Source organism: Haemaphysalis longicornis, unplaced genomic scaffold, assembly GCF_048455015.1.
Source record: "Haemaphysalis longicornis isolate Haplotype H1 unplaced genomic scaffold, Haemaphysalis longicornis Haplotype H1 scaffold_3, whole genome shotgun sequence".
NCBI classification, from domain to species: Eukaryota; Metazoa; Arthropoda; class Arachnida; order Ixodida; family Ixodidae; genus Haemaphysalis; species Haemaphysalis longicornis.
This window is the reverse complement of record NW_027526335.1, coordinates 12,391,112-12,413,335: the sequence shown is the minus strand read 5'-3', so window position 1 is coordinate 12,413,335 and position 22,224 is coordinate 12,391,112. Positions and strand designations below refer to the sequence as shown.

Sequence of the window (22,224 nt, the reverse complement as noted above, 5' to 3'; positions counted from 1 at the left end):
TGGAATCGGCAGTTTATAACTAAAAAATCCTTAGTCTAGCTAGAGACGATTATTTCCAGCCTGCGGGGTTTTTTTTCCTTCTAGCTGGACTGACAAATGCTAGCTGGAAGTAAATATCAATCCAGCCAGAAATGAACTCGAAACCGAATTTCCCGCTAAAAATACTGCTATTTCTAGCTAGAATATTTCTAGCTGGAGGAAATTTCTGGTTCAACAAGAAAACAACACACGTTTGCACCTGGGCCAGCAAACGAGAAAAATAACTCCTTTTTACGCTGATGCATATTGATGTCTGTGGTAGTGGTTTAGTTCCAGGCGCTTGCCTTTCCTTTATTGCCGACGAGATCGACGTCGTCGATGTAGGCGTTGCCGGCCGTGGGCGCCAGGTCTCCGGCCAGCATGCGGAACGTGGTCGTCTTGCCGGCGCCGTTCATGCCCAGCAGGCCGAAGCACTCGTGCTTGCGCACTGTGAACGAGATGCCGCGCACGGCCTGCAGGCGGCCGTAATGCTTGCTGAGATTGTCCACGACCAGGGCGGCCTGCGTTCATTGGCGGCCGTCAATGCAGCATCTTGGCAGGCTTCCGAACCTGACGTGCTTGACGCGTGCGTCAAGTGAGAACCTTGGCTCTCGTGTACCGACTGCCAGGGAATATATGCAGAACGACATGGTTCAATTAGCCTCCGAAAATTCCCACGGGTGAAGTCAACGTGGTTGCAATGAGGGCTAGCGTTCAGACTGAAAGATAACTGTAGAACGAAAGATAAGGTCAGGAAGAAATAGAGGACGCAGAGTCTGCGTTCATTTCGTCTTCATTGTCACCCTCGTTGGCGCGATGAAGTTGGGAATAACAGCCAACAGCGCATGCTCATCACCTACGTCGTCGCACAAACGCATCTTGTCTTCTAAGTAGGCCTCCGTAGCCTGATTTATGAGCAGGTTGAAGCCACGGGAATGCGCAAAATTGGGGGAATTCGTTGCAGCTTCGGAGATAATTACCAGCAAGTTAAAATATATTTCGCTATGTGGCTACCCGGCAGGCTCTTACCAGTGAAAGCAAAAAATCTATGGAAATATGACAAAACAATGGAAAAAAAACATGCGCGGTGAGTGAGAGAACAGTATTCACCAAATGAAGGAGCCGCACAGCGAGGAGCGTCACGCGAGCGGGCACAACGGTCCGCACCAATGGATAAAGCAAAAAAAAAAAAGCAGATCTGAAAGAGACAAAACTGCAGAACATGCAGAAAAAATGATCGCTCGACGAATGGGACAATGTGAGGTACCGGACTGCCTTTCTGTATGTGTCATCTGCTTTATTACTGTTTCTGCTTCCAAGACAAGGTCGAGGATCGCAGTTTCTTGCCAAGGGATTAAGTGCGTACCTTAACAGTTTTTCCTGACATACCTGTTGTTATTTGTATCTGTAAAAAACAGAACTTGTCCGCTGTACTGCCCTATAAATGAACCACGGAACTCACTTCCTTCGCATTGATGAAAGTTTGGTTGTGAAAGGCAGGGCAAAGAAAAGTATAGAGCAATATCCACGTTTTGGTGTTTATTTTTACTTATTCGGTTTTATTTACTTTTTGCGTAATGTTTTAAAACAACGTGATTCGCCTTTTATTTTTTGTCGTTTTCCGTGTAAACACACACACAAAAAAACTGGCGCATTTGATGCCCCGTGCTATATCTCTGCTCCGAGGCGCAACTTATGTTGCAGGCTAGCAGACTTATTTTAACCAGCTGGTGATATTAAACGTAGATCAAAATCTCGATACACGGACGTTCCCGATTTCCATGTACTTCAGAAAAACGGTCGTGGGGAAGGGAGATTGAGGCTACTTATGGTCAGCAGCAAACGGCTTAGCCACTGAGCAGCTCCTGCGGTCACACTTGTCAAGTATTAACAATTTGCAGGTGTTGGACCTTTTGAACAAAAATATGAAATGCAAAAAGTTTGCCCACATCGGGTGTGGGCTTTCGCTGTTGCGCAGTGGAGCACTCCTGCAGCCTGATTGCTCCAATAAAGTCGCGGCTAGGCAAGGGAAAAGTCGTTTTATATCCTCTCCACGCTGCCGAGAATGACATTTCGTTTGGTCAGCTTGCACTACGCTCGCGCTTTCAGCAGCAACAGACCATTGCTACATTGGTGCTCATTCATTTCCCCTGTTGTTACATACAGCGTGATAATGTTCAATTGTCTGGAGGGGAAAGTGCGCGAGCGGGTACGAAGCTGATGGTACGTGAAAGAAAAAAAAAATTGCCGCGTTTTCGAGGCGCTTTTTCAAAGAAAGTGCTACGAGTTGTGCCGCGCCTCCGCCAGATGGCGCCACGGGTCCCGCGACCGAGAGAAGACGCAGTGAAACATCCCCCTCGCGAGGGGCACGATCAAATGCAGAGCATTTCCGGGGGCGCACGACGTTAAGTAGTTTACGTTACGTTAATGTTGTTGCACTTGTGGCAACTGCTGACGAGAGAGCGCTCGTCAGCAGTAATTTGAATGAGTCAACGATATAAGGCGCGTTCGTAGTGTCCCATTCTTTGTCGGCTTTGTGGCGCAGTGGGTAGAGCACCATGTACATTGCGTTCCGCCCGCAGGGTCGAGGGATCGAAACCGGGCGCCGGATAGTATTTTTTTATATAGTAGGGAGAGGTTCTGCGCTGCGGACTACGGACGTCAACGCGGGTGACATCGTGAGTTACTGAAATGCTCTGCATTTAAAAAAAATGCCGGGCCATCTCCACTAACGTGAAGCATGGGGAGGGACTAAGCACGCAGTGTATAAGTGTATTCAAGGATTGTAAGTCTCTCTCTTGACACGGAGCGCGCCGATTGGCCGCCGGAGAAGCGCCGGTGGGAGGGGCAATCGTGCGCTTGCTGAGGCGGTGGCGCCCTCTCTTGCGTTGAACCGTATTTAAGCAATTAAATGAGAGACAGACTGGCCGTAAGTTGTCTTCGTGTCACACGCCGCAGCATGCGTTCTAGAGAGAGGTGTTCGAAAACGAGTGCCCCAGTGTTTTAGTACCGTGACTACATGAGACGACAGGAGACGTCGACAGCCCGAGCCCCTAAAATGCTTTGCCCCTAAAAGCAAGGAAGCAAGCGAGTGAGCGCGCTTCGTACGCGACGCACTCGGTCTACAGCACGTTGTTGGTGTTTCTAGGCAAGCGTTACTAGGCACCGTCGTTCGGTCAGGGCTGGAAGCCTCGCAGTCAAGGTGATAGGGAGAGAAAATTCCGCGCGAGAAAGAGAACACCCTGCTAGGCCACACCCAGAATAGCCGGCGTGTGGCGCTGCAGGCAGTGCCTTCGGAACGTGTCGGCTGCTACCCTGCGTAACCAAACCCTATCGAGCGATACCACTCGCAATCACCGCATGGCTTTCATTTTGACACGTGAGCCTATATTCCCAAATGTTGAAGATTCGCGTCACGCGTGTATCAAAGCCAAGGAAAAAATTAGGTAATCAATGACAGCAGAAATGAGAAAAAGCACCTTCGCGCGAAATATGGCTTGACTTTGTGGGGCGACAGTATATTTCTTGTAAACAGTCACGCAAACACCATAATTAAAGTACACGCGGTTAATTAACTGCGACTCTTCCATTGAGAACAGGCCGGCGTTAAACAATATAGAGACTACTCCTTCGCCGCTTCTAGGCCTGCAGGAAGCGCGTGTTTGCGCATTTAACGTCTAGACGCAAATACGGGGCTTTTATCATTATTTTTAATAATATAGGTATGCAAGGCGTATATTTCTTATTAACATGGATTTGCAACAAATGTAAAAATACTTTAAACGTAATTGTCATATAAATATACCTGATGATTTGTAGCATACCAAAACAATCATATTTATTAACATAAAAAATTCCAGGCCATCTTCACTAACGTGAAACCTGGAGAGGGGTGAAGCATGCAGTGTATGAGTGTATGTTTGGTACCTTGGCATTTTTACCAACGGAGATGAAACCGTTGGGGGATAGAGGTATATATACAGTGAGTTTTGCTGTAAAAGTCTCTTGTCTTAGAACGAAGCGCTCCAGCGCGAGGTGTAAACGAGTGTCCCGGTGTTTTTTTACTACGCGTTACGTTCTAACGCGAGGCGTAAACGAGTTTCCCGGTGTTTTAGTGCCATGACTACATGAGACGACGATTACGACGACCACCACCACGGAAGCCGCCAACAGCCCAAGCCCCTAACGTGCTTCGCCCCTAAAACACAGCTCACGCTGCATTAGAAACTAGAAATAGACCTTCCCAAAAATAATGCCCCGCGTTAAAAGAGAAGAATTAATGAATGGCTTTATTTCGAACTAGACCTGAAGCCCTGCGTGATTATTGGGAGACGAGGTAAAAGGAAGAGAAGTCTCAATTAAAATCATATGAAACACATTGAGCACTGCGTGTTGGCCATTTCGGCACTTAAGCCATTGACCCGCCCTTGAAAAAAGTAATTCTGCGCCAATAAACAAGGCATGAAGTTGCGGCCTCTTATGCTCCGAGGGGTGGTCTTAGTAGTATCGGTGGGAATTTTGCGGGGCTGAATCATTTGGACGACGCGTTTGGTGGGCATGCACGGCCGTCTTACCTGTTCGGTGCGACCATCCGAAAGGAGTCTGGCAAGGCGTGCCCGTTCTTCGTTTGTCCCCGTTCCACCTGCAGGGCTCTTGGCGCAGCGTGTTCGCCAGTACGCCACGGACGCCTTGCCGGAGTCGACCAGCACGACCAGGCACAGGAGCGCGAACCCGACGAGCATCATGACGCAGACGTCGCGGCCGGCGCTCATCTTGTCCCACGAGAGGTAGCGCTTGGACAAGATGCAGTCGCGGCACGTCTCTGCCCAAAAGGGTCGTCATTTGTTGGGTCGTATCGCTAATTTATACTTACAGGCTTTATAGATCGACATTGTTGTAGGTGTGTGTGTGTTTGCGGGGGGGGGGGGGGGTAACTAAGAATCGCTATAACAGAAAGTAAACATTCAAAAGCAAGCTATAGAATGGGAATACAAGGTTGTATTTTTAAGAGGACAGACCATAGTGGCAAAATAATATAGTAAATAGCAATTAGTTCCAACAGTAGCGCTGATGAAATGCTTTGAATTTCACTTAAACATTCGGTATTTGTGTAATTTATTTGGGAGCAATGACCTTTTCTTAATACAAGTTGGGAGCAATGAACTTTTCTTAAAACAAGTCATTTGAAATAAACAATCGGAAATGGACAGAGAATTTTTTGGCAGATCTGAACCAGTCACAGACGTTACATTGGTTATGAACACTAAAGTGGTCGATGAATTGACGAAAGGAAAGAAAAAAAAAGAGTAAAACTTGAATCCGTGGATTACTTCTTTTAAGAAATTGAAGACAGTCCTTGAAAGCTTTAGGTTACATTATGGAGGACTCGGATCAGAGGAGAACGGGCACTGCCGTAGAACTGCGCTGAAAGTGTCATGTTTCGAAGGCGTGACGATACGACAGCATCTTCACGCTGATTCATCTAGAAGCGAAGTGGGCCGCATGAGTTATTTCCTTAAAGCGAAAGCTTTCTTAATGGGACCGATGGTGTCCTGTCAAAAAAACTAATTCATTTCTCCATAGACCGGTTGATCGACCGAAAAGCTCTTGACACACGGCGCGTGCCTGACTGAAACCGGGCTTCTATTGCGTCAAAAACCGTTACTTGAAAATCTCCAAAAAGGAACGGTTCTAGATAGGACAATACACCCATCGACCATGAAGGAGGAGTATGCGATAGTATACCTTTATTTCATAAACCACGAATCGGTATGCATTTAGATCGCTTGTAGACGCGCTTACTTAGTGTGCGAAAACTTGTAGCATGGGTTCGTTCTTCGTTTGCGATTTGGGGTCTTCGGAGGTTAGACGATCTATTGGACGTGCACTTTCAGCGAAGTTTGAACGCACTTTTCGGGAAGGTTTTGACGGACCTGTGACGCAGCTTTGGTGTGAGAAAGCTCTCGCGCTTGTCTCCACTTTCTCGCGGAAGGGATCGTGAATCTTTGAAACGCGGCTCACTCTTTGCGGGGCTCGCTTCGCTCGCATGTGCCCCCTGGTGGCGCTGCGTTTGCACTATGGAGAGGGGCACCGCCAAGGCGGCCCTACGGACCAGCTACCTCCCCTTTATTGTCTTCTATCTCTCCCCCATACTCTCTTACCCGCACTGCGTCATATGCAGGTGCATTCCATGACCGGGCGCAATAGCATTCGCAATGCATCCTTCCTTGCCCGTGTCCTTCTAAATCGAAAAACGACAACAACACTGCGGCCCTGGCGATTCTTATGCAATCCTCTCGTGTGATCGATGCAGGGTACTCACGGAGTACAAAGTTCGCTGCTTATAAAACACTGCACGAGAACTGGACAGTCCGCGTTTTCCTTTCTTTAAACCTTCAGTTATGACGCCGGGGTGGACTCAAAGAACGACACAAGCATTTCTCGCGGTGTTTTTATTGCACCAGTTTATGTACCTTTGACCATAAATTCTAGGAAACGGATCGCGTTCTGGGCTGGCAATTAATTCGTTAGCTCCAAAATATTGCGCATACAAATTATTCTAGAATGAGTTTCGTGTAATGGTTGCGGAATAACTGCCAACTGTTCAGGTAAGCTCGTCCATATTTACAAGTGAAGGCCAATGGTTTTCTCAAATACGCTTCCCCCACTTGACCTAGCGTCTCCCTAATGTAATAAAGGCTATCTCCTCCTCCTCCTCCTCAAATACGCAGTGGACGTGGGTCCGCTTCTCGGCCGCGGCGGCCACTTTTCTGATGGAGGCGCAAAGCAAAAAACGCCCGTATGTACGAGATTTCGGCGCACGTTAAAGATTCCCAGGTGGTCAAAATTAATCCAAAGCTCTCCACTACGGCGCGCCTCATCGCCTGCGTTAAGTCGGCGCGTTAAACCCTACAATCAATCAATCAATCAATCAATCAATCAATCAATCAATCAATCAATCAATCAATCAATCAATCAATCAATCAATCAATCAATCAATCAATCGATCGATCAATCAATCAATCAATCAATCAATCAATCAATCAATCAATAAATAAATAAATAAATAAATAAATAAATAAATAAATCGATCAAATACGCAGTGTTTTTCTGATATCGCAAAGTCAATGGCACTTTACCTGCGCGATTGGATTAGACAAGGACAGAGACAGAAGTGCAACAGTACAGTGCTTGTACTGTGAGACATCTGTCTCTGTCCCCGTCTAATCGCGCAGTTGAAGTGTTATTTTCGACGATCATGAACCAGCTAGCCAGCTACTAGGTCTTTTTACGTCAAGGGTCAGCTTCAGCCTCACATTCTTGTTAGTGATAGTACCTTCACACGAAAGACAGAAAACATTTTGCAGGTTGTACTGTTAAATGGATGCTTGCTCCTAAGATTTCTTTGAAAGAATCTTCAAGCATCAGGAGTAAACGGGTGTGTCTGGCTGGTTAGCTTGTTGGGGGGGAGGGCGCTATGAGCAGGGAAGTAATGCCGGCGCAGCAAACAGGGGCATGGCGTGAAACTTCCGGCAGTTTCTGGCATTAAAACAAGCAAGACGATCCACTGGTGGATATTAAAGGATGCATGACCATCTCATCATTCTCCCTCGTTAAATTGAGGCTGGCTTGATGCGCGCGCCTTGCTCTGGCTCAGAAGTCCGCAACGCGCCGTTTCTCGCACGCACCTTAGCGCTCGAACTATCTCAGTGGCCGCGTTTGCTCGCTATAACGGCGGCACTGGCTTCCTTTCGTTTTTAAAGACGATAGTCTTTCTTGGGCTACTTAAACCCAGAAATTTTGGTCTGTCTGTATGTCTGTCTGTCCGTCTGTCTGTCTGTGACCCGATTCAGCCACCCGGCCAAAGTAAAACAATGCCTGCGCAATAGTCTTATATAGTCACAGCTAAATCTACCCGTCTATGTCCGGTGTAATGTTCATACTTGTCAACATTGTTGAAGAAGAACAAGACATTACGCAATTATGAGACAACAAATCAATACAGAAGTGATATTTGCAGTGTTCCTTTATAAAAAAAATCAAACATGCTTGAATTTGCGAAATTAAATACTTCATCAACTGCAGAAAAAGAATTCCCTCCGCCATCGCCTGCTGTCGCCCGCGCCACTATAGCTTCTGGCGCCATTTTAAGAAATCAACCGGCAACAGTTACGCAAGGTTCACTAGATAGGTTCCACGTTCTGCTTGCAACGCCCGTGGAGTAGGGAAACGCGGTTCTATAAACGCTGAAGTAGGGCGCCTCGATTAACGCACGTCTTCGCCGTACGGCAGCGTTCGCATCGAGACACCCGGTTTGGAGCAGTGGAACGCGGAAAATTTAAAATGATTTAAGCAAACCTTTGGCGTCTTTACCTTGGGAGGAGCGCGACGCAAGAGGAACAACATGAGAGGTGAGCGGGAAAGCGAAGGGAGGCATTTACTTCGCAAAAGCCGATAAAGACTATCGTCTTTTGACGGCATTTGCAACGAAAGGAGCAGATACGCGGCCAATTTTTTTGTTGCTCTCAAGTATAGGCTTTTTCTTTTCATTCTTCCTCTTTTGCCGCGAGCAATGGCTGCAGAACCGATTCTACCACGCCTGCAAGTGGTGGCGGGAGTCGCAAGACCCGTATAAAGGCACAGGCTGCTGGCAGCCGCAGTTTGACTTTTGTTGTTGCCATGGTAACGTCACCAGTGCTGCGAAGGCAGATCTCTCGACGCAATATCCCCACTCAGCCGTTCGCACTCCTGCATCGCTCGCTCTATTGGCTGAGCGATGGGGAAACGAACAGAGCTCCGCGAAACTTTTGCCGACGTGCCCTACGTGTCCCATCTATTGCTCACGCAATTACTTGATTCTGTCTCCCGAAAGCGTATGCTATCACGATTAAGCTTTAACTTTTTAAGAATAATAGTCGAGAGTGCTTGAAAGGGAAATGGAGCAGCTTTCGCTATCCGCCGGTCAAGGCATGACTGTCCCGTTCCCTAACATTATAACGGGGTAATGAGGGGCGTTATTAGATGCGACGCATCCCTTGCTCTGAGGCATGTCCCTCCTGCGTCGGCGTCGGCGTCGGCGGCGTCCGCACGCCACCTGCGCATGCGCGACTCTCCTCCGCTCTTCTCTCCGACAGCTGTGCGCAACACTCTCACGCCGTCTCATTATCATAAACAACAGCTGCGTGCGCGCGCTTCGCTCGCTTCGCTCCGCTCCCGTCGCGCAAGTGCGCGCATGCGCGACTCTCCTCAGCTGTCTCCTCTCCTTCAGGCGCTGTGAATATAAAGCGGGTAGCGCGCTGCGGCGGTTCAGTCAGCGCTCCCTCTCGTTCGACTCCGCGTCACAACACGATTCACCCGATTTAAAGAATCAACCCAACGGAAACACCAATTGAACCCCCCGATGCGTCGCATCACACCAGGGTTCCCTCGCGGGAAGATGGGCGTAATTTTTCCTGTTAGGGTGATAAGACAAGCAGAGTGCCCATTTCGCACAAACTGAAGCCAACGAAGTCGCATGTGGGAATTGAAAGAATAGATGCTAGGGGCTTTACCTGGGCAGCATTCAATAAAATGATTAAGGTGATCCGGGATTTTTGTCAATATAAGGTTCTTGCAAAACACCAGACGGTCGAAAGTAGACATGTAGCGGCACATTATGGTTTCTTCTGAAATCTGCAAGAGAAACAGGTGTTTAGATACTTTGGTATGACATTCAACACGCTGGAAATTTCACAAGCATGGAAACAAACCTCCAAAACAAGCGGAAACTGGGACGCATCGATGAGTTTCAGTTTCAGTTGTAGCCGCAATCAATAGAATAGAAAAAAAAATATTTGCCACAAGAACGAACAACAAATATTAATTACCGCAGTACTAGAAGTATTTCGAAAGATTGACCCTTATTAATGTTTCTTTTTCAGTCGTTTTACCGTAAATATCTCTCACTCCAAAATTTCCCCAGACTTGTATCCCGGTATTAATCGACCAGATTTAGGGGAAATCCCCAAGGTGGAGTAAGTTTCTGTAAAGGAAAGTTTGACATGCACCTAAATGCAGCCATACGGCTACAAAGGAAAGCTATACAGCTTTCTCAGAAACTTCGCAGTTGAAAAAAAATTTGTCCTGGTCCAGGATTCGAGCCCGGGACCACTGCTTAACCGGAGCAGTCGCTCTACCAACTGAGCTAACCAGGAGGCTAGTCGTTAGTAGCGCGAAAGCGAATTCATCAACAACTCGAAGAGAAGGACAGGTGTTAATCGACCAGATTTAGGGGAAATCCCCAAGGTGGAGTAAGTTTCTGTAATGGAAAGTTTGTGAGAAAGCTGTTTATGAGAAAGTTGCTGAGAAAGCTGTATAGCTTTCCTTTGTAGCCGTATGGCTGCATTTAGGTGGATGCCAAACTTTCCTTTACAGACTTGTATCCCTTTTCTGCATGATGAAAACCTAGCTTTTCCGCAATTCTTTATAATCACAAGGGCATTAATCAGGCTTAAAGGAGCCATGAAGACAAATACAAGTTCGGTTTATTAAAAAGGCTGTTTTGTAACCTATAACAACACTACGAATTTTATCGCCAACTTCGAACAAATAATCGAGATATTAAAGAAAAGATATTTAACAGTTGCGAATCCCTGGCCACCTTCGGGGAATTTTTTTATGACGTCACAAAATCTGGTTCGTGTGATTAGCGGCCGCCAACCTAGGCCACCGCCAAAAACATGGCTGGGAAATTGTAGTTTAGTCTTTAGTTCCGTTATATCGTATCACTTCAATGCAAGCATTGACGTAATATGGACAGGAGTTGCGTAATACGGACAGCAGTGCGCGTTCGCTAACGCGCACTCCTGCCCGTATTACGTCACTATGGCGCAAACTTTGAAAGTTGTTCAATATTTCTTGCGTTTTTTTTATAAAAAGCGTCTTTCGTAGATGTAATGCATCTGAGTGAGCCATCAAATTCTAGTTCTTTCAAACAGAACAACGTTTTATTTTGTCTTCACGGCCCCTTTAAAGCGGGCTCCACAACGGAACCTCTGTTTTCAGCACTGGCACATACCAGTAGCTACGTAAGGGGTCGAATGTCAACGTATGAAGGGCAGACATTCTAGAAAGAGAAAGTGCATAGGGCATCGATACCTCTTTTCGCAGTTTTCGCACTTTCTATGCAAATAAGCAACATCTGCCGCTGCGAGTGGTATATTTGTGTTCATCTACCAATATAGCCTGTATTGAATAGCTGATTGATTGATCGTAGGGTGTAACGCGCCGACGCAACGCAGGCGATGAGGCGCGCCGTAGTGGAGGGCTCCGGATTAATTTTGACCACCTGGGGATCTTTAACGTGCGCCGAAATCTCGTACACACGGGCATTTTTGCTTTTCGCCTCCATCAGAAAAGTGGCCGCCACGGCCGGGAATCGAACCCGCGACCTCGTGCTCAGCAGTGCAACGCCTTAGCCACTGAGCCACCGTGGCGGGTCTGTATTCAATAGCGAGGCACGCATGCAGGCAACCATGTGAGTGCGCCGTCACAGGTTACGTTGGGCTCCGCGAGATGGCGGTACTTGTCCGTGCTTAGCGCATGATATGGGTTGGACATTCCAAGCTCTAGCCCGCCGAACGCAAAGTAATGCCTCAACTCCAATGTGAGTGTGATTAATGGCAACTCTGGTGACACCACCATTGAGAATCGGGTTGAAACGGAGCAGGCAACGCACGCCGGTGTTATATTTTTCTTCGACATGCGGCCGGAGTGGCGCAAGCCGCGCTATGTCCGTGGCGCTTCGGCCATGTCCGTGGCCATTTCAGTGTTGCCAAACGAAGGAATTGACAGCTAAACTTTTCAATGAATGCCGGCTATAGGCCACCTTGCTTTTACTCTTTTTAGTGAAGCCTCTTCGGCTCGGCGGCGCACTCGCACGCCCACCTGTAGGCAATTGGAGACTCCCCAGGCGAGGGAGAAGCAGGGTATGCCCCTAAAGACCCACAGCGCGGCGTCCAAGCCCGACGTGTCCCTGGTCTCGTTGCTCGGAGGGTCAGTCAACACCGGCAGCAGGTACAGCAGTGTCATGCTCACGTTCAGTATCATACCTGTGGGCACGAGAGTCGTGGCGTCACGTGCGTGGTACAGGGGCGGGAAAAACAAACTCGGTAATGGTATTACCATCTGCACTCGGTGTCGCGCAGTTTGCCATATCTGGGGGCGTAAATTGAAGTTGGGAAACTATTCACTAGCTGACGTAACGACGCTACACGAGTACGGCGTTATCGTCTTAAAGCACGCATTACCTTCTTCCTGTCATATTTAAAGCTCTTATTGTTTTATATTAGACATATTTTGTCCTGCGTGATAACCAGTGAGTCTTGAAAGTCTGGAATGTGCTTATATGGACCTGTATCGCTTCCATCCTCAATGATTTAACACTTGACGATGGGACAAGACCGCCCTTGAACTAACACCAGTTACGATTTTCAGGTTTGTAGATTGTCTCTTAGTCTGTGTTGACAGCATTTCTGAGAGGCTCGAGATGAAAGCAGATGACTTCCTAACCGTGCGCGTGTGTGCGCATGAAGTGCGGACACACGCGCACGGGCACACTGGAGAAAGAATATGATGCGAGGTCGCATTGGAGAAAGAATGTAATCGCAATGGCGATTTCAGTGGAATCGCAATGTATTACATTGTTTACACGAATAAGTGCTGGGCTTGCTGTGAAAAGTAGGGGCCTAAAAGACTTCCCCTTTTTTACTGAAGAAGTTTGCTATCCAGCACATAGAAAACTACATTACACATACACTCCAGATTCGCTAAAAATTTGATTGATTGATTGATTGATTGATTGATTGATTGATTGATTGATTGATTGATTGATTGATTGATTGATTGATTGATTGATTGATTGATTGATTGATTGATTGTAGGGTTTAACGCGCCGACGCAACGCAGGCGATCAGGCGCTACGTTGTGGAGGGCTCCGGATTAATTTTGACCACCTGGGGATCTTTGACGTGCGCCGAAACCTCGTACACACGGGCGTTCTTGCTTCTCGCCTCCATCACAAAAGCGGCCTGCACGGCCGGGAATGGAACCCGCGTCCTCGTGCTCAGCAGCACAACGCCTTAGCCACTGAGCCACCGCGGCAGGTGCTAAAAAATTGGAACACGGGGCCATGATGCGGACCCTGCATCCATGCGAAGAAGTATGGAGGACGGCCGGGGGGCGGGCCGCAGAAGGCAGGCACACGAGGCGTAGGCTTGGCAGGAAAGGGTAACTCCGCACCAAGTGCTCTCATGTAGCCTGCTCAACAGGAGAGGGGCACAAGGCGCACATCAACTCAAGTGGGGCATGGCAATGAGATGGCCACGTCCTCGTCACAGTCGGCGTTAGAGCCACCCCCAGGAGAAGTTGTCGGAACGGACCTCATCAAGGTGGGACAACCCGGCTTCAGGCTGACCACTTTTGAACTACTGAAGCCCTCTGCTTTTCTTCCTACCGAACTTGGACCAGTAAAAATGCAGGACCAGAGGAATCCCAGTTTTTTCTATTTTTTTTTTTTACATGCCCGGCTTTAAGATCCAAAACCCTGATGCAGAATAACAGGGGTAGCTCAATAAATGGAGCCGCCTTAAAATACAGGGCCTTAAAGGAGTAATGACACAAAATGTCAAAGCTGAGATTACTATGTAAAATGCTTCCTTTTTATCAGGAGATAGCTCCCAGAAAGTGTCAACAGTAGCCGTCCTGTATAATATATTATAAATTCGTTTTAATATTTGCCCGCACGAGAAAGCACAGAGTGGGCCAGCATGACATCATTTGCTACTTGCCCCAAACTGCCGACGTCGGGGCTCCCGTGATGTAGCCGAGGCGCTGGCTGGTCTAAAAGCGCACGTGCTCTCGCTCGCGCGCGCGTCCAGATCGGCAGAGGTGCGACAAGAATGGTGACGTCACGAGCGCCCCCCTGTCATGGCGGCCTCTCGGCGTTCGTTTTGTCGATACCGAAACTGACCCGAATAAACGATGCCGTAAATGATTGTTTACGCTGCGATCGACCGTCTTATGTGCCATTCCATGATGAGTGGACTGGTAGGCACCCATAGCAGAGAAGAAAAGGTAACACGAAAACTAATTTAAACGATTTATAGGTTATGTCACCTGATGAAGTGTCCCAACTTAAATCTAAATTTAATTGACACTCTCGATTGTGGTAAACTGCGCGAGATCTAGTCCACTTCCGTGCAGTTATTGTTGCGTTAGCACAAGCCGTAGACTGGCGGCTGCGGTGCAAAAAAAAAGATGTGATTTACAACCACGGTGGAGGAATATACCGTGCTTACAACTTAACGCTCCTCACAAAACCATTCAGCTTTCGCGTACCCCAAGCAGTGTCGCGCGTTGCTTGCTAGTGTGACCAAACTTACCGGCCACAATGCTGATGCTGGCGATCGTCACGTATCCTGTCGACGGTTGGTCGCAGAGAAGGGAGACCACGTAGGCAAGGGGTATTGAAGAGAAGCCGTAGCTCAGCGTCAGAGTGAAGATGGAGCCTGTACAGGGAGGTCACAGATGCTACCTACGTACTCTACTGCCTCGGTTTTGCGCTGAAAAAAAAAAAAGGCTTTAACTCCGGTGCTTCATTCATCCGTGCAAAATCCCAGGCGCTTTCAGAACATTCCAGCGGCAAGTGTACACGCCAGAGTTGACATCCACCATTGGCAGATACAAGTGATTCGAAGCAGATCTCCAAGCAACGATGGAGAGTGAGAGCGATGCACGTTCCCTTCTTCCCGTTACCCCTGGAACTAGCGCGCGCGTGCGAGGGAAGGCGAGAGAGGCGACGCAGTATGCGGGGCGCAGTTGTTCTCCTCCCTCTCTCCTCTTCCTTCTCTTCCCATCCTTTGAAACCCCCCTCCTCTTCCCTGGACTGGTTTGTATAAGGGTGAACTCCCCGTTGAGTCTCCTTTCTTAATAAATCACCACCACCAACGCCACCACCACCAGTTGCTGCGGCCAAAGTCCCTCTGGCCTAGGAACTTTTGACAAAGACTGTATGCGTGGCAACAAACTCTTGCCGTATTCAATGGTAAAGAAAACACTCGATCGCGGCCGGGACTGCATAACAGCGTCCGAGGCAAGCATGCTATAGCCAAGTGGGACGGTTCACCGAGCGTGGGGAAGTCCGAGTAAAGGCCGTGCCGATCCAGCAGGACGAAGGGCAGCAGCAGCACGAGCGAGCAGAACGCCTGCAGCGCCAAGTCCACCACGAACGACGTACCCCAGAAGACGGCCGGACTCGTGCCGGACAGCAGCTGCAGGAGCTTCACGTTCCTCACACGCTCCTGCACGGCGTTGGCCAAAGCAGCGACAACACGCTTCCGACCCGCACACCGGGAACATGGGCGTCGTGCGGATATGCATTCGTAATGGTTGCTCGTAGAGTCGTGGGCACGATGGGATCATAAAAAGGCTTAGGTTGCCCCTGAAATTGGTCTTTCTAGCAAAATATTAATGTTTAGATGTGAAACCAACTATACCACAAAAAAAAAAAAAAAAAAAAAAACTCGAGGTGTGAGTTTGGTACCCGTAAGAAGGCTTTCCCTCACTGAGGGTTGCACAGTGAAGCTTGACCATCTGTGGACGGAGTATGCTTCAGCCCCACTTTATAACCCTGTCCACCCTCGCCGCCTTTTCCCCGAATTATGCATAGCACCAGCGGCCCGCGGCGCCTCTAAAGGGCCTCCATATTTTGACACAAGGCGGCTTATATTTAAGGTTGTTCGTTTTCGGGTAAAACACGATTTTACGCGGTTTTTACACCCCGAACATGTTAAAGGAGATTCGGGAGAAACCCAATTTCTCCCCGAATGGACCTCTTCAAAGGAGCGATCTGCACAATTGCGGTTTGACGTTCCGCCGTTCTCACCAGTACCTGCTGGAAGCAAGCCCCACAAACACACCTTCCGAACTCATTGAGTATTGGAATGACTCTACCACCCGTAACCTCAAGCTGACAAATGCTACCCTGACATTGGGCATCCTCGATTTACCAGTCCTTGATGGTCCGCGGGCAGTCCGAGGACTGCGGTCGGACCGGAAGCCCCATAGGAATACATGGGAAAATCGAGCGCCGGATCGCGCAACGGGCAGTCCGCGGACGATCCGGGACTTATAATCGAGGGGGCCCAGCGTTGTGCCTTGCTAAAGGAAACTGTTGTTTCGAGAACCTTCTCCCAGTTGAGATACGTTGAGCGATCGGACAGGCCTCGAATGAAGAGCGGCAAGTTGCGCAATCAGATCACAATAATGTATGTAAACAAGGATGGGGGAACAATCGATGAGCAGGTTTTCGTGAATAGAATGTTTCATTTGTTGGAAGTTATCGATGCTGTTTACTGTCACTATTTATTCATTTCCCAACAAAGGCCAGATTTCCGAGAGAATTGTGAAGAAAACCGTGAAGTCACTCCGACTACCAGCTTGAAATAAACATCAATTTGAACGCGTTAGAGTCAAAAAGCTCGTGATACCCCCTAAAATAAACCGAGTTATTAAAACAACCTTAGTACATCATCGATTTAAGCCGAAAAAAGCAGAATTTCGGAATGGTTTGACAAAAAAACCCGATTTCTTCCCGAATATCATTTCGAACAATACCACCTGATTTTTACCCCCCGATTTTGAAAGAAAAAAAAATTCCGAAAATGAACAACCTTACTATATTGTCCCTGAGAAGTGTCTTTCGAGCCACCCATTTGTGTTTAGAGGTGGAGCCAACTTTTAAAGCTTCGTTTTTGTAAGTTGGCTTTTTCACATTATAAGTTGCACGGTGAAGCATAGTCATCTACAGAGGGAGGGTGGTTAAGCTCCACTTCATACTTTTAGGGGTGAAGCACCTTAGGACCTCGTTCTATCCGGGTCTTGGCACAGTGTTTCGCATGCGCGAGGAGCATTGGATTGGATTGGATTGGATTGGGTTGAAATGGAATGGATTGAAATGGATTGGATTGGATTTGGATTAGATTGGATTGGATTGGTTTGGATTGGAATAAATTGAATTGTATAGGGTTGGATTGCATTGGAATTGTATATACTGTGCACACGCATTGTCACTCATTTACATGCGCGAGTGGGCAATGCCACGGGTGATTTACGATAAGAACGATCATCAGTGCTTCGCCCACTCGTCATGATTCACGTGAATTTTTCTCCATCGCCGCCGCTATGCTGTGCTACGAGGTTCTTGGGAAGGGGTAGGTGGAGGTAAGGTGCCCGAAACTGTCTGACAAGGGCTGTCGACACCTGTATCCTTTTTCGCGATTCGAGTGTACTCCTTTCTATGCGCGGCCTCTCTCTGCACCCTGAAATTGCGCAATGCAGCGCGCTCTTCGGCGGGAACCTGACCGGCGCACTAGAGCCTGCTCCCTGTTTGGCGTAGCCACGCTACAATAAAACGTCATTGTCTCTACCCACCAATCGTGCGTGCCCTTTGTCCGTGACCTAGAAATCGCGCCACTGTTCTCATAATTCAACATACCAAATCCCCAATCTTGCTAAACCCCAACATAGAAAGTCCCACCAGAGCGCCAGCTTCGCTGAACGTACCTCTTTTTGGGTCGAAGGGCTCTGGAGTTCTTTATAAAGTTTTTCATACGTTAAAAATGTTCGTCTACCCTCGTCTGTCACTGGAGACGATCTGCTGGGTCCTTTCCATGGAAACTTCACTGTACAAAACTTGTTTCACAATAATGTGACTGTATTCCACTAGTGTCTAATTATTTCCGTGGTTACGTGCCACGGCGTGCAGAGCATAATCCGCTCAATAAAGAAAAAGGGAGCAGACGTCAATTTATGAAACCGGCGTAAAGGAGCGCTGTGCTTGCACTCGAAAACGCGTAGTTGCTCGCAGAGCATGGTGTGTAACAATGTCATGCGGGGTGAAGAAGGGGCATGCGTGCGCGCACCTGCACAGGGAAGAGCACGTAGGTGGCCGCGAGGAAGGCGAGTCCGACGGGGATGAAGACGGCGCACATAAGGCGCGTCATGATTACGATCACGGGGTTCGGCTCCGGCTTGGGGTTTTCCCTGGGCAGCGGGTGGTTCACCACGCGCAGCCGCCACCCGGGGAGGAAGGCGCGTGACGCCGCCACCACGGACACCGCCATGGAGTGGGGCGAATACGCACTGTGCCACGCGGTCACCTGCGCCGCACGCACAAAGCTGGCTGGCACCTGAAATCGGGAGGCTGCGTGCGTCCACGCTGGCACAATCTGAGTAAGCAGATGTCGCCTGGCTTGATTGGTCGTCACTGTTGATGCTAAGAGTGAGTGGGTGTCCTGAAAGGAATTGATTATGAACTGTAGCTGGTCACGTAGTTAGTCACTTCTATAAGGTGGCTTCCGCGAAGAAGGGTGTGAAAACTAGGCACAACGTAACTCGCAGTGATTCGTCGGTAGCGTGCGTAATGGCTGCAGTGAGAGCGCACCTCGGTGACCTCGTCGCCATCCTCGATGGTGTGGTCGGCAGGGACGACGGCGCCAGCAGGCAGCTGCGAGACGTTCGTAATGGAGCGGAACTCGGCCCCGATGACGTAGCGGGCCCGGTAGCGCCGGTAGTTGCTCTGCGCCACGTCCTGCATCCACTCGCTCGGATCGTCACTGCCCAGGTCCCGCACATCAGCACCTTCCTCCTCGGTCAGGTACCTAAAAGCGGTGGTGGCACACGCGCACATTTGGGCCACAGGGCTCCTACGCACAAAATTACATTACAGCCGAAGCGTATACCCTTGGCGAAAACCGACAGCGGCTAACCAACGCAATCAGTCCACCGCGTGTGCGTGCGAGTGTTGTCTCGGGTCTCGACTTTTTTTTTCAACGTGGCTCTTTGTGGCGTGACTTAATCTTGTGCGTATTTCATTGAGAAATTCAAGGCGGAAAAAAAACGCTTCAAGTCTCGTTCGGTTCTACTACAAATACCGATTAGACCCCAGTTTTCGGTTCAAATTCGGTTCCGGTTCGGTTCCGGTTCTGACACTCTGGCAGTAACATCGTCTGGATCCCTATGTATAGACCACTGGATTGTATTTATTATTTGTGGGAGGCTCTTTGTATAGCTGCTGAGTTTCCTGTGCGTATAGCCATCATCGGAAGAGTAACGCATTTTGTTATAAACACCATCGGAGTGTTTCCCGACAGACGTTGTGCTACACGTGGGTATACCTCTTGTATTCTTGATCGACTTTCATGTTCTCGTCCGCGGTGAAAAAGGCGACTGTGTGGCCGAATATCTTGAGCAGCGAGTACTCCAGAGGGCCGGAGTAGATCATAATCCGGGAGATGAGCGTCTGGTTGATGAACACAAACAACAGAAGGACCTGCAACGGTGTTCGGTACGCTGTAGTGCGCACTCGTGAAGCAATTGCGAGGGAGAAAAAAATTCTGCAGAAATTCAGAGAACTGCTTCTCTTGAGTGTAAGTTCTTTACAGCCAATTTTTTTGTTTTTCCAAGTCCTGCCCGACCAATTATCTCCATTTATCCTATTATAACGGTTACAGGTGGAACTTCCGCGTTATCTGCATTTTTGTGTGTGTGAGAGAGAGAGAGAGAGAGAGAGAGAGAGAGAGAGAGAGAGAGAGAGAGAGAGAGAGAGAGAGAGAGAGAGAGAGAGAGAGAGAGAGAGAGAGAGAGAGAGAGAGAGAGAGAGAGAGAGAGAGAGAGAGAGACTATTTTGAGAAAGTGTCTCGAGGAGAATCGAAGTCCAAATGGTGGTGGCAGGTAACCGGCTGAAGGCCCGCCCCCTCCTGGAAGGCCCGCCCGCCCCCTCCTGGACGTCTGTACTGATTGTGGGGGTGCTCGGCAAAGAATGGTACGCGGTAAAAACATACGGCATGGGCGTCGGCAGGGGGTGCAAAAGGGGCACTTACGTTCCCTTACCCCACAAGCCACACCAGCGCCCGCCCCCTCCCATCACCCCCTTTCTCTACCCCGCGATGCAACTTTGCCCCTCTTCCTCAAGACAAAATCCTTCCGACGCCCATGATATGAGGTGCGCGGAACTGATGCTAAAGCTGAGATTTCACGGGTAAATAAAGAGTTCAATCAGGTACTGCTTGGCCCACGATTGCGACCAGCGACTTTGTCTAATGCTTGGAATTTCAGAGTAAGTGAATTCTTGTTTTGAACGTTTTAAACTGCCCTACGGGGCAAAAACATAGCATCTTCAGCAACTTCGTTCACCCCTCAAACCAAATTTCGTAGAATTTCAGTAACGTGATAGTGTACGTATACAGCAAGGTCTTTTTGAATATGAACGTTGCACAAACACTGGGTAGAATTCCGTAATATGTTCGCTTAATTTGTAACTATATATACCTGTTGCCAATTCTGCCGGGTGGCTGCCGAGGTCCCATCTCTATTGGGACATTGTGCAACCAACGTCACGCTGTCGGGAACAACTGTACAACGATTTCTTTCGTGAGGCCGAAGATCTCCTGGGGGTTAAGTGAAATAGCTGTGACGAGCATGAATGAAGCAAAACAGCTCGTCTTGTCTTTATACATCTTCACTATTGCTTTGTTTAATAACTTCCCGTAACTTCTATACCGGGGGCGCATCTGCACTGGCACCGCTGTGCGTCGGTGCGAAGAAAATAATGCTGGCCCAAGTAAACATTCGACATTTAACTGTCATGCCGGTACTACCGTAGGCAACGAACGTTGACCGCAGGCGCTCCCGTTTTCGTCACCTGTGTCTTTCCACTTTAATGCAGACGCGCTAGCCGGTGCAACACATTACTTTTGAACAGTGAAGCTGTTTCGAAATTCGTTGATTCCGGCGTTTCACAAAACCCAGTATAACAGTATATAAAGAAAAGAAACACCGGCACTGGCAGGATTCGAACCTGTATCTGATCGGTAAAAAGAGTCGTCTTACCCACTCAGCTACGACCGTTTCTTTTTTCTTTATTAGAGAGTTACAGCAGTGTCCCGGTACGATACCCGGTACACCCGCGCATGCGCACAGCCATTTTTTTCCGCCTCTGCGCACGCGCAGTAGCGCCGGTCGCCTACCGGGTACCGTACCGGGACCGTTTCTCCGCTCTGCTATAACTCTCCATTGCCACTCAGCTATATAAGACCGTGAGGTTATACCTACAGTAAAATGGCTTACTCACTCGGCTGTGACTGTGGGGAGAGCAATCACGCCACCTGTTCGACACAGAACACGTGATCGGGTACACGTTGCACCTGCTGGTGCCTAGTTTAGATGTGCGCGTTCCGTTCGTTCGTTCTGCCTCTTCGATTTCCATCTTCTTCACCGTTACACCAACAAAGAGGAGTAAAGGTCGTTGCGGCAGCGAAGAAGAAGCAAATAGGCTGCAATCGCGGACTTAAAGCATCGTGATGGTCATGCAGGTTGTGTACAGCTTCGCTACCTTCAAGTCTTCCGCGTTAGTGTGAGCTTCCTCCATTTTTTTCGTCTTGAGCGATGTGACGCCCCAGTTCCACCTCCCGGGAGTGAGAGAACTCACCGACAGCGGCAGAAGGAGCATGAGCACGGGCAGCTTGAAGTCCCGGCGTGCGTACTGCAGCTTCTTGAGTACCAGTGCACCCACTTGCTGCTTGACGTTGGGCCGCATGCCGGCTGCCGACGTCCGGTTTGCCTGGACCAGGGACAGGTGCTGCTCCACGGCGTGCTCTTGCGAGGGTGGCGTCCCGTCAGGAGCCGAATGGGCCGGCGATAACTGGGCCGGCGGGTTCGGCTGCTGCTCGGCCGACTCGGGCAGACCACATTCAGCCTTGCGGAGCACGTCTTCCAGCGCCGCCGCGTACACGGACAGCCACTCGAGTTCCCCGCGGTCCTCCTCCAGCTTGTGCAGCAGCTGCGCGCGGCAACGAAACTGCAGCTGGTATCGTGCCTCCCGATGAGCCTCACTGCGTTGCTGAGCACGAGTTGACAAGTTCTGTTGCGGGCCTGCAGGTGTTTTGTTTTCACTAAACAGTGAGAAAACAACATTTCGGGGACACCGGTGAACTACTTATGAGTTGTAAATGCGAAAGGACTATTGCCCCCAACTGAACGCCCCTGAGGGCTCCCTTCAGTTTTGCGCTGCGGGTAATTGTAGCTGCTGCGCCGCTGTGCTAGGTCAGCGGAACTGTCTTTGATATCCAGCCGAACAATGCGCTCACAGCTACAGCTTCGCTCCCCGAT

At 49.1% G+C, this 22,224-nt stretch overlaps 1 protein-coding gene across 1 annotated transcript in view; it reads right to left on the bottom strand.

Moving 5' to 3' along the window:
• Nucleotides 1–292: 292 nt before the first annotated feature.
• The window catches only part of LOC144173979 (phospholipid-transporting ATPase ABCA3-like), a 43,285-nt gene continuing 21,353 nt past the window's right edge, over nucleotides 293–22,224 (bottom strand). The window contains exons 11-20 of the mRNA XM_077702371.1: nucleotides 21,545–21,895; nucleotides 19,233–19,387; nucleotides 18,500–18,716; nucleotides 17,979–18,215; nucleotides 15,182–15,356; nucleotides 14,439–14,564; nucleotides 11,944–12,107; nucleotides 9,570–9,690; nucleotides 4,593–4,840; nucleotides 293–539 (exon numbers count right to left, since the gene is read on the bottom strand). Of these exons, the coding sequence (XP_077558497.1) occupies nucleotides 306–539; nucleotides 4,593–4,840; nucleotides 9,570–9,690; nucleotides 11,944–12,107; nucleotides 14,439–14,564; nucleotides 15,182–15,356; nucleotides 17,979–18,215; nucleotides 18,500–18,716; nucleotides 19,233–19,387; nucleotides 21,545–21,895 (2,028 nt within the window). The 3' untranslated portion in view covers nucleotides 293–305. The remainder of the gene's footprint in view (nucleotides 540–4,592; nucleotides 4,841–9,569; nucleotides 9,691–11,943; nucleotides 12,108–14,438; nucleotides 14,565–15,181; nucleotides 15,357–17,978; nucleotides 18,216–18,499; nucleotides 18,717–19,232; nucleotides 19,388–21,544; nucleotides 21,896–22,224) is intronic.